Below are 12,529 nucleotides of genomic sequence, written 5' to 3'. Positions count from 1 at the left end.
TTACAATCCCTACAGTTCCTTGTTCTTTCATACTCCTATGCTTTTAAATGTACTGTTTTCCCACACCTTTATCCTGCCTTCATCCACTCACTGAATACTCATAATCAAGTGTCTGCCTTTCATTGAAGTTGGGTTCTCTTTTTGCACAAAGAGCTAACATTTATTGAGCCATTTACTGAGCCAAGCATTCTAATAACTCAGTCTTAAAAATAACCATTCAATTTTGCTAATACTACCCCCATTTTCAAAATGAGGAAACTAAGATATAGAGAGGTTAAGCAATGACATACACCTATAAAATGGCAGAGCTAGAATTTGAACACAGGTAGTCTGTCCCCAGAACTTTCTCTAGTTATACTATATTGCCTTCTACAATTACATTTTGAGTTACAATAATAGCATTTATTATACCACATTTCCGTTGCATATATACCATCTTCCCAACTGCAGTGACTTTAAGAAACAGAATCATGCTGTTTCTATTTGTAGCTCCAGGGGCCTAGCACACAGAAGGCCCTCCAGTGGTTACTAAATTAATGAATGACTGAAGGAACCATCCCCACAGCCACTGCTCTCACTCAATCCAGCCCCTCTTCATCTCTTGCCTACATTACTTAAAATAACCCCCTAACTGGACTCTCTTCTCCAGTTTCTACACACATCTTTCCTTCACACTCCAACCAGTAGTAACTTTCTAAAGCAGTTTATCAGACATTAAATCTGATACTTAAAAGTCTCTTAAGAACCCTACACTGTCTATAGGATAAAGTCCCAAATTCTTTTAGCATGACATACCATGTCCTTCATGATCTAACTTCTGCAGTCTCTTCCCTCCCATTCCAGACCCACATTCCATCTATATTTAACTTCTTGTCAGTCCCTGAATATGCCAAGCACTGTATGCCTTTGTATGTACAGGTTCTTCTGCCTGACATGGACATCCCTTCCTCCCTAACCTGGTGAATTCCTACTCTTTCTTCAACATTCAGTTCAAATGCCTTCTTCATGTTTTATCTAGAATCAGCTGTTCCATTCCTATGCTCCAGTGATTTTCACTGGGTATGCCACAAGAATCTTTAAAACATGCAATACCTAACTATTTATATGTGTCATGAGATGAAAAAGGTTGAAGATCACTCTATACTATGTTGGCATCATGCATTACCTCACTTACCACTTCACATTGTTATTGATAAGGTGTGTTTCCCCAACCAAACAAACTGTAGCATCTTAAAAAACAGGGCACATATTTCATTCACCTTTTTTATTGTATTATCTTATACAGCATGTGCCCCGAAATGCTGACTGAATTAGTGGAATGAAATTTGACACACATCCTACATCCTAAATGCAAGCAAACTCAGATACAAATGAATTCAAGGTAAGCAACTCTTCCAATATTAACTGGGAGTTAAACAAAAATTATGAATGAACAAAAATGAATACCTCATAAATTCCTGCTGCTCAATCCTGAATTCTATAGAATGAAACTATTCCTTCAATGGTGATTAATGCTTAGTTGGTGGAGTAATCTCATCCTGAGTTTTAAAAAACACATGGCATATATTTTCTGCCTTAGTGTAACACACAAGGACACTGTCAAATTCTGGAATATATGTCATTAAGGATAAAAAGTTGGGTCATTTTATACATTTTAAAACAAATGCATACAGGTCAGAGAATTCCTATCCTTTCACACTACATCACATAACTTCATTATTCACTGGTCCTAAATGCAGTTCAGGCTGCACACATAGCGAATACTGTCTGCCAACTGAGTAATAAACCAGAATTACTTGTTTTTCACAGAAATAGGAAATTTCTTAAATGTATAAATGATAATCCTAAGTGACCAGGGAATTTGGAGTGGGATAAATGAGGTACTATTCAATTTTTTTGATCTATTCTATTTTTTCTTTTAGATTTTATTTATTTATTTTTAAAGAGAGGGAGATGGAGGGAGAGGGAGAGAAATCTCTATAGGTTGCCTCTCACATGCCCCCAACCAGAGACCTGGCCCACAACCCATGCACGTGCCCTGATCCGGAATCAAAGCAGAAGCCTTTTGCTTTGCAGGACAATGCCCAACCCACTGTGCTACACCAGTCAGAGCTGATCTATTCAATTTTTGAAATTCACTTTACCACTAAAAATGGATAAAAAATTTAAACTGCCAATTTAAAAAATTCATCATCTTCTATCTAGCTTTTCTCTTTAATTATTACCCATAGCAGAAGAAAAACAACTGTCCTAAAAAGGTCCTAGTTTCAAATTCAAAGGCAGCATAATTTAAAATGATCATACTTGATTTCACATCACAAGGCTAAATAAATTCTTAACATTCATTAATTATTAACAACAGGGCCTAAGTGTTACTTCTGTATATAGCTGCAAATCTACATATGTGGTAAATTTTTTAAAAAATCAATGGGCTGGGACTATCTCTAAATTTACAATATAAGCTCCAAGGGGGAGAGATCCTTCAGTATTTCAACCCTTGATGTCTTCCAAAGACCTAGAACAGTGCCTAGCAAAGAATAGACATTCATTTCATACTTGATGAATATTGCTCAAGATGGTTCAAATACTTTGTATGTCAATATACACAATGAGTTGCAGATTCTCAAAGAACATAAAGTTGAAATCTGGGTTCATCTGAAAACGACCACTGACTTAAGACTTCACACACAGTGCTACACAAGCATTTACCTGCAAATGCAAACTGATAAAGCATTTAAGAATAAAATTAAACATTTTACACAGGAATCATTAAGATTCTGAACGTTAAACTTTGCCAAGAAGCTGGCAAAAACCCAAAATTGTCACCAGCACAACTAAAATTTTCAATGAGCACAACTAAAATTTTCAACAAGCAAACTCTCCCACTTTTGAAAAAAATTATGGACAACGCAGAGCCCTGGCTGGCGTAGCTAAGTGGATTGAGTGCGGGTTCGAATCAAAGTGTCACTGGTTTGATTCCCAGTCAGAGCACCTGCCTGGGTTGCAGGCCAACTCCCCATTTGGGGGCACACGAGAGGCAACTCCACATTGATGTTTCTCTCCTTCCCTTCCTCTCTCTCTAAATATAAATAAAAATAAGATCTTTTAAAAAATTATAGACGATGCAACTCCAAAAGAAGCATGAGGCTTCAACAAAAATTTTTAAATTGTAAGAATTTCACTTCAATACCAGTGTATTTACTACAAAATTTCATTTATAGTATTATAAAATAGGCATTACCTTTCTTCTACCAAGTGACCTAACTATGCCAAAAGAATAAACACTAAATGCAATATTTCTGAATATATCTAAAATTGCTAAATCTGTTTCCCACTCCTAAAAGTATAATGTAAATATTTATGAAACTTATATTTTTAGTTTTCCCTACTAAAAGTCATCATGAGCACTTAACTGTGAATTAGGCTATGTGTCAGCCTTTATTAATGGGTTACCCATTCAGCCCTTGTTTATCTGCTAACTCATGATGATCTTCAGCTGGTCACTCTCTGCTCTGGGCCTCTTCTCTTCTATAGAATGAGGGACCTGAGTTAAAGCAATGTTGTTGTTGTTGTTGTTTTTAAAGGTTCTATCTCTTTACCTTAGAGAGAGGGGGAAAGGAGAGAAAGAGGGAGAGAAATATCTATTGGCTGCCTCTTGTAGACCCCCAACTGGGGACCTAGCCAGCAACCCAGGCATGTGCCCTGACTGGGATCTAACTGGGGACCCTTCAGTTCGCAGGCCAGCACTCAACCCACTGAGCCACACCTACTGGCAAAGCAATGGTTCTTTTAACCTTTTCTTTCCAACCATTTGAGAATCTGGTGAAAACTACAGGTAACCTCTCCATAAAAATGTATATATACATTCATATAAAGATTTTACAAACAATTAGTAAAAGACTGGAAACAACCTTAATGTCCACCAACAGATGGTTAAGTAAACTGTATTACATCCACTTAATGAAATTCTTTGCAACTGTGAGTAGAAGGAAGAAACCTATGTACTGACATAAAAAGATTTCCAGCATAGAAATAATAAAAAGACTGCCATCGCTATTTTATGGGGAAAAAAAAACAAGTTGCAGAACATTGTGCATAATATACAATCTTTTGTGTAAAAAAAAGAAAATATATTTGAATTTTCATGTATAAGCATAAAAACACTGTGGAAGAGTAAACAAGAATCTTTGGTGGGAGTGGGAGATGAAGAGGTAGGAGGGTACTTTTTATTGTGTACTTGCTTGAATGATGTGAATACATTGCCTATTAAAATTTTAAATTAAAAAATATTGTAGCCCTGGAAGGATGGCTCAGTTGGTTGGAGCATGTCCCTGTACACCAAAAGGTTGCAGGTTCGATCTAGTCGGGGTGCACAGAGGAGACAACCAACTGAAGTGTCTTTCTCACATCAATGTTTCTCTCTCCCCCCCAAAAAATCAATAAGCATATCATTGGATGAGGGCTTAAAATATGTGTGTGTGTAAATATATAGGTACTGTATATATTAATTTATATATATAAATGTGTATATATAAAAAATAACTTAAAGAAGTCCAGCCATGGCTGGTATGGCTCAGTTGCTTGGGCCTCATCCTGCAAAGGGACAGATCACCAGTTCCATTCCCAGTCAGGACGCATGCCTGGGTTGCAGGTTCAGACCCCAGTCAGGGCGCATGCAAAGGGCAGCACACCAGTGTTTCACTTCCTCTCTTAATCCCTCCCTTCCTCCCTCTCTAAAAATAAATAAATAAATACTTTTAAAAAATAAAATAAAGACATCCAGACAACCTGCTCACTGAAGCTGGAAGATAATTTCCAAACCCTGTCCACCAATATTCTTCTATAATGCATTGACTAAATAAGCATGTAATTATGGTATATATACTCAATGATCCAACACTAATATTTAAGAAAAATATTTTTCAGTATGGTACTTATATCAGTATTTAGCCCTGGCTGGTGTAGCTCAGTGGGTTGAGCACAGGCTGCAAACCAAAGGGTCGCCTGTTTGATTCCCAGTCTCGGCACATGCCTGGGTTGTGGGCCAGGTCCCCAGTGGGGGCCGCGTGAGAGAAAACCACACATTAATGTTTCTCTCCCTCTCCTTCTCTCTCCTTTCCCCTCTCTAAAAAATAAAAAATAAATAAAAACCTTTTAAAAAATATTTAAAGTAACTGGACACTCGGTGGACACTCAGTGACTCAACAGATATTAATCTGGAACCTTGTTTTATATAATTTTCCTTAATCACTGATACACTTTATAATAACTTTCTTCAAAGGAAAAAATTTTCACAAATCATCAAGCTGTACTCCCTCTCATCATTCAAAAACAGACCAGATATTTCACCGGGGAGTTCAGGCTTTGGAAATAAAAATATTGGGTTGGCCAAAAAGTCTGTATGGTTTTTTTCTGTAAAATAAGGTACATTTTTCATTTTCACCAATAACTTTATTGATCTGTTTATTTTGAGTATGTCAGTTATATTCTGCTATTGCCTTCTAGTGGGTAGAGGCCAGGGGTGCTGCTAAACATCTTCCAATGCACAAGACAGCCCCATAGCAAAGAATTATTTGGCCAAAATGTCCGTGCTACCAAGAAACTTCACAAACCGTTTTTGATGTGTTCGATCAGTCACAGCACCTTCTCCATACACTGCACAAATCTTTTTTTTTGCATTTTTACCTTTCTTGAAATAATAAAGCATAATACTCTGAAAGTGTTGCATATCTTCTTCCATTTTCAATATTAAAATGGTTGCACAAGAACTCACCAGTTTTGGTAAAGTTATTTTAAATACACACAGCTATGACAACTGTCACAATACAATCTAACGGAATTGTTTCAAATGAAGTTAAAGACAAGTAAGCAGTACTAGAGCCATCATGTGGAAAAAACTAAACCAACTTTTGGCCAACCCAATAGAAATTCCTATTCAATTTGACCACACAATCAAGAGTACTAATAAGGAGACTAGAAAACACTCTTATTTTTTGGACAGAATTTCAGAATTTGGAGCAAATTAAACAACTTAAGATCATCACACAGCATCCACAAATTAGATGACATTTAGGGAGTCCTTCATCGCTGATGTGAGCAGAAATCAGACAGAACGGGATTTTTGTCCTTAGCAAGTTACTTAACCTCTCTGGGCCTCAGTTTCATCTGTTAAATGGAAATAAAAGTACCTATCTCATAAGGACGTTGTGAAGCTTAAAAGAGGAAATGTAGAAAGGGAAGCCGCAGAAATAAAAGATATCCTAGTACAGTGGCAGGTGTCTGCTTGAATCAAAACAAGCTGCATTCTGGAACCTGTAGTTTCTAGGGACTGCACTCATACATAAGCAATGTATGAAACCCTATTGAAAATAACACTAGGCAGAACTCCCAACACAAAACATGCAAATATCTGGCCTTTCTTGATTATGTCTCTTGAAAATCTCCGAAGCAAGCATTTGTTATCAAAGCTGGAAGATGTGTTCGTTCACCAGTGTGTCTCAGACTCCTAACATAATCTAAAATCAGTTTAGTTTTGTGTTTTAAAGAGCACACTTTATATGTTAATCTCAGTACCAAAGAGTGGCAGGCTGGGGGAGGTAAGAAAGGCAAACAAAGTTGAAGGCAACAGTCCTGAAACTTTGAATTACCAGGATGACAGCAGGAAACCTACACTGCCATGGAGAAAAAAGTAGCCCCAAGCCAAACCAATCTCCGTTTCCTAAATGTTTAAACCCCATCCAGTTTTTTCCCCTCGAGCTTATTATTAGTATTATTATAAATACAAATAGTCGTCATTTATTGTTTCCTTACTATGTGCCAGGCTGGGCTAAACATGCATTTTTAAGATTTTCTGAAAACTGCACATGTGAGCTCATTCCTTCAACTCACTCTACTCTCAAGTCTGAAAAGCTCCCGTCGCATCCTTACATTCAACCTGTTCCTAAACTCCAGGCACTCCACATCTCCACTGACCCATTCAGGCCCATAAGCAGTCTACCTCGACCTCTTCACCCAACACTAAACCAAGCACTTCTCTGGTCTTCCAGGGCCCCTGTGAAGTTCAGTCCCCTCTTCCACACTGCAATCCCAAACCTGGCCCTAACTTGTTACAGAATGCTGTCGTTCCCTCCAAACTTCTGACTTACAAAAGGCGCAGGATACCCTCAATGCCCCTCCAAATCCATCGGGCCCGTACTTCATTCCAAAGTTCAAAATTCAGAAAAAAAACAATACACTTGGGCAGAGCCTGGTTCCAACCCCCTAAGAACTCTCCACACTCGCTCCATCAGGGTCTAGGACTCTCCACTCGTTATCCAGGCCGGGCTGGGCGCGTACGGCCTCGCTCCGGACCCCAAGGGGAGGAGGGGAAGCTCCACCTGGCTCCGCCGGCGCGGCGCGCGGCTCCTGCTCCAGCCTGGGCCCCTCGGTGGCCGCGCCCCCGTCCCGGCGCGGGCGGCAGCGCTCCGGCTGGCCGCGGCGGGCGCGCTCGCCCAGCGCCTCCACGGTGGCCTGGCCGTCGTCGCGGGCCCGACGGCGGGCCCAACTCGGGCCGCGGGCGCGGCAGCGCCGGCAGCCTGGGCCCGCTGCGTCGGCGGCCCGTTGGGCGCAGCCTCGGCACAGCGAGTGGCCGCAAGGCAGGGCCGCCGCTTCTCCCGGGGTCTCCAGGCACCCGGCACAGCCCGACTCCTCCGGCCGCGGCGGTGGCTGCAGCAACGGCTGCGGCAACACGAGCAGCGCGTGCCCGGAGGCCGGACCCTGGGCCCCAGCCTTGGCAGCCGCCATCTCGTCACAGCGGCCCCGCCGGCTCCGCCGACTCAGAGCCGCCGCTGCCGCCGCGGAAGAGGCCCGAGTACTCGGACCTGCGGCCGCCATCTTGTTTCCCGTTGGAGGGGAGAGTCCGTTGCGAGGGAGAAGAGGAGAAGGTGGGGCGGTGAGCGGCAGGCAGCGCCAGCTACATATTCATGAGGGGGCGGGCCGAAGAAGGTTTTTCCCGGACGTGGTAGTAGGTGAAAGAAACTTCTTTAATATTTGCTAGGTATACTTTATAGATCCGGTCTTCGCACACCTTCGGCAGTCTGCAGTTTCCTTTTATTCAACCAAATGACAGAGAGGTTTATTGGGAATACTGAGCGGTATTACACTTTCTGAAGTAATTGCACTTATTTTTTCTGCGAGAACGAGATAACTGAAGCCGAAGTGAGTAGGGCGTCTGTAAATGATCCGGAACGCCGTCTCCGAGCATCATTTCGCCTGAGGGCAGCCGCTGTGACTGAGAGTACGCCTCCGGTGCCCAGAAACCGCCCCAAATAACAGCTGCTTGTCAGTCCTCTTCTCCGTAGCCTTCTCCGTGGCCCTTCCCGAAACTCCCGTCTTTTGGCTGGAAAACCATACTTTCTGGGGGGGAGGGGGGTGCCCCGCGTTTCCTCAGCCCTTTGTCAGACCCGCCCCCTTATCCGGGGCGTACGCGGGGCTTTGCCTTCCCCCACCCCCCGCTCACACTTCCCCCCGGGAAACTCCCGAATGGTCTGCGGTCTACGCCTCCCGAGTCCAGCCCCGCGCATTCCACTGCCCGATGGAGGCGTCGTCTTGGACGTCTGCCTGTCTGATGTACCAGACCGAAGGCGCTGTTTTCCACCTTCCTTTCAAAACAGCGCTCTGTTGCTCATTCTGTTAAAGGTACTATCCTCCGAATTCCTCAAGCTCCAAATGTCTTCTCCATCATCTTTACTTCTCCATCCTCTTTATTTCTCCATCGTCTCCCACATCTGTCAGTGTCTTAGTTCTGTCAGTTCTCCCACCAAAATGACTTATTTTTCCCACGCATCGTCTCCTCTTTATCCCTGTTCCACTGCTCAGTTCAGGTGTCATCTCTCACCTAAAGCATTGCAGCAGCTTCCACAGATTGTCTCCCTGCCCACACCCTCTCCTCCGATCCATCTTCCGCAGCTCTTAGATTTGCTTTCTGAAGGATAGTTATGACCATGCCACCCCTGCTTGGGCAAGTCACTGGGCGAGGTCTCAGAATTTGACGCTAGCCCCCTTTTCTGGATGCAGAGAGTACAAGAGAAAGAGTGGCTCCCCCTTGTTACAGTCCTGCTATAGCAATTCTCCCACACCCCCCCTTTTTTTTTTTTTTTTCTTTGCACTAAGGTAGATTTGGAGCAGGAAGGCATTAAGAAAACATTTCCTTTTGGGAATCTTTATAAGACAACACAAGTTTTGTAAGAGTAAAGTCAAAAAAGCAACATAATGCAATGAAAGGCATCAGAGGCCCTGGGTTTCCATGAGATTGTCCGGAAACAGTGCCTGAGGTGGTGGTAAACCAATCCAAGACAGAAAGCAGAAAAAAGAAAGAAGTGGATTCCCAAGATGAGAACCAGATGGCTAAAGAACAGTCAAGAATTGAAAAAGGGTCAATGAGTAATTGAAACAAGGGCTTGTGTTTGCGGAGGCCCAGACAGTCACAATCCTGCCAAACACAGAAGTGTGGCCTCAGCTTGACTGTCCTTTGTCCAGGGGTCCTCCTCATTTCACTCCCCATCTGTAGTTCTTGAGGACACTTTGCCCGGATTCTGACAAGGGAGGCCCGTGGTCCAGAGATCAGGCCAACTACCATTAGAAACAGGGTCTGTGGGGTGGGCTGTTCACTCTTGACAGTTTGGGCCTCTTAATCTGAAGCCTATTTACTGTTGGAGGAGCTGAAACACACAAGGGTAGCATGCTTTCTTGGATACAAATAAAGACAAGAAGTGTTCTTTTATGGAGGGAAAAAGCAAGAGGTCCTAATAGTACTGTACCAAAAGCCAGGGGTTCTGGGACTGGTCCTGGCCCCTTTCCCCCTTTCATGAACTTCTTGTGTGTGATTTCAAACAGGTTGCTTTCCTCTGGGCCTTAGTCTCCTCGTCTTTAAAGCAAGGGTATTGGAATTCAGCAGTTGTCGACCTGAGATGCACCTCACAAAGACACACTCCCACCCCCAAGTCGCCACCACACGCTATATTCAAACATATGCCAAAGTCTCAGCCCAGATCTTCCGAACCCAAAAACCGAGGGTGGGATGCCAGCATGTGTTATTTGTTTAATGCCTTAGGAATGCTGATGAACACTCCTAGATAAGACTACTGCCATGGATAAACTCAAAGGTCTCTTCCAGGTCTAACATTCTAGAAGTCTGACTCCCAGTTTCCAGTCCCTTCTCTCCTTTGCTGTTGCCAAAGTAATCTTCCTAAAGCAGTAGCAGTGACAGAAGGCAAAGCAAATCTAAGAAATCTGGAGAGTTATTCACTATGTGAGAAAATGAGGGAAATGAGGAGGATTCTAAAGTGTCAAGCCTAGGAGCCTGAGATTGTGATCATAATAGACAACTGACAAAAACAGAGAAACTGGAAAGAAAAAGCAGTCTAAAGGGGAGGATGTGGTAGACATTTTGTTTCGTTTACCAGAAGTACCCAAACCTCCTTTCTGTTTGGGATAACGCCCCATTCTACGCAGTACTGCTGAGACTGGGGAAGCTGAAGCAGGGAGATACTCTTCTCCCTGTTTCCCGAAAGCCAGAACATGATATGTGACCTAGGCTTAGCCACCTGGCCGCTCTTCTCTGCACTCTGAGAATGACACGAAGACATATTGACAAATCAGAATTATTCAGAGCAAGAGAGACAGTAGGTGTCCAAAGGCAGCGGGTCCCCCAGCGGTTAGGGATTGGAGGTTGGTGTCCCTGCCGTGAATGGTGGCCACCTCCATTGTTCCTGAGGTGTGAACTTGGTTGTGGTGCCTGCTGCCTGGCCTTTCTAGGTTACCACCCATTGTCCATATATAACTCTCCAGCCTTCCTGTCAACAATTTGTATTCTTTCAGTAAAGTTCCCTCTCTCTTAAATTACCCACAAATTCTGTTGTTTGCATCAAAGTACTCTGACTGAGACATAGGAGTGTTGTTTTTGAAGTGTCACCTGATAATAGTTGTTGCTTTATAAGTTTTAAAACAATCTGAGCAGCTGAGCCCAACAGCCTAGAATAGAACTAGCCCGAGTGTCGGTATTCTTTTTTTCCCAAGCCCTCACCTGTACCACAGACCACCAAAGGAAGAGGGGCTTCCAGCCAGACTCCCTTTAATGCCATCATCCAGGATGCCAACTGGAACAGATAGCAGTGCGGCCATGCCTGCCAGCACCTCCTCTCCAGCTGCTTTTGCTCTGCCCCTCCTGCTGTACTTTCTAAGAATTTCATTGCTGCCAAAATTCCCTACCATCCTCCTCGTAACGTGTCCACCTAGGTGGCTCCCCATGGTCCATACCACCACTGTCCAGCCCTTCAGCACTCCTCACCGCATCACTGCAAACCTCCCTCATTTCTCTTCCCTCTTCCCTCTTCCCTCCAGCTGGAAGTGCCAGCTTCTCCCTGCTGGACTGAAAAACTCCCAAGGTGAAGACAGGCTACTCTCCCTGCAGACCCAAGAACCCCTTCTCACCAACCCAGGCCCTGAGTCCATCCTGAGACCTCACAGATCTAGGAGGGAGGAGGCTCAGTCTCAGGCCGCACCAACCAGTACCTCCTCTTCTTTACCCTCCTCATGTCTTCTGGTGGAACCTTCTGCCTGTCCTCTTTCTCCCTCAAGCCAGATTTCCCCTTTAGATCTGGCCCCTTCCCTTTGCCCTAAAAGTTTTGCTATAACCCTGGCCAGGTAGCCCAGTTGGTTAGAACATTGTCCTGATATGCCAAGGTTGAGGGTTCAATCCCCAGTCAGGGCACATAGAACAAACAACCAATGAATGCATAAATAAGAGGAACAACACACTGATGATTCATTCTCTCTAAAATAAATGAATTCTTGCTACATTGTTACTCATCTTTAGTTCCTTCCCTTTTGTTTCTGAGGAGGAAGTAGTTCTTTTTGCAAAGCTAACCCTTCTACCTGTTGCCTTTCCAATCTTCTCCAGCTTCTTTCCAAACACTCTAAAAATACAGATAAGACTTGGTCCCTGGCCCCCTTAAGAGCAGAATCTAACAGAGAGGCAAAAGTATTACTAAATAATTATAACAGCAAAAGAGAATTATAAGAGAATTTGAAGCTCTGAGAATTTGAATATGTCACTGAGACACATTCAAGGTGCTGTGGAAGCAGAGAGCAACGTTGGGGGGGGGTGTTGGTAAGGTGCCATGGAGGGAAACATTTGAGCTGTGCTTTGAAAGATTAGCAGGTAGACAAGGGAAAGCATTCCAGGAAGAAGGAAAGCAAGAGCAGAGGCACAAAGGCATAAGGGTTCGGGATCTGTACGGGACTGATAAAGAATTTGATGTGGCTACTCTGTTGGGCTGGACATGAAGCTAAAAAATTGGAGAGGAAAAGGAAGTAGAATATGTTGAGCAACTACTCAACATGAAGTAGAATATGTTGAGCAACTACTACATGCTAGGTGCCTGCTAAGCAATAATATATCTATCTCATTTAAACCAGAAGTAACCCTGTGAGATTGGTATATCATTATTTCTATTTTACAAGGAAATAAACTCAGGATATTGGAGGGCAT

The 12,529-nt window shown here is 43.3% G+C and overlaps 1 protein-coding gene across 3 annotated transcripts in view; it reads right to left on the bottom strand.

Annotated features, from left to right (window-relative positions):
• Positions 1 to 7,970, bottom strand: part of RNF169 (ring finger protein 169) — an 80,344-nt gene extending 72,374 nt beyond the window's left edge. For 2 of the 3 annotated variants that reach the window (XR_005082980.2, XM_037148647.2), the window contains exon 1: positions 7,377 to 7,967. Coding sequence is in view for 2 of the 3 variants with exons in the window: in XM_037148647.2 (XP_037004542.2) it covers positions 7,377 to 7,872 (496 nt within the window). In the remaining variant the exon portion in view is untranslated. Of the gene's footprint in view, positions 1 to 7,376 lie in introns of all 3 variants that reach the window. The other variant, XM_037148649.2, reaches the window with a different exon arrangement.
• Between the last annotated feature and the right edge of the window lie 4,559 nt (positions 7,971 to 12,529).

The sequence above is a fragment of the Artibeus jamaicensis genome, unplaced genomic scaffold (genome assembly GCF_021234435.1).
Source record: "Artibeus jamaicensis isolate MK-2021 breed Jamaican fruit bat unplaced genomic scaffold, CSHL_Jam_final contig_64, whole genome shotgun sequence".
In the NCBI taxonomy this organism is placed as follows: Eukaryota; Metazoa; Chordata; class Mammalia; order Chiroptera; family Phyllostomidae; genus Artibeus; species Artibeus jamaicensis.
Note: the sequence above shows the minus strand (reverse complement) of the source record. Positions and strands in the feature narration are given on the sequence as shown.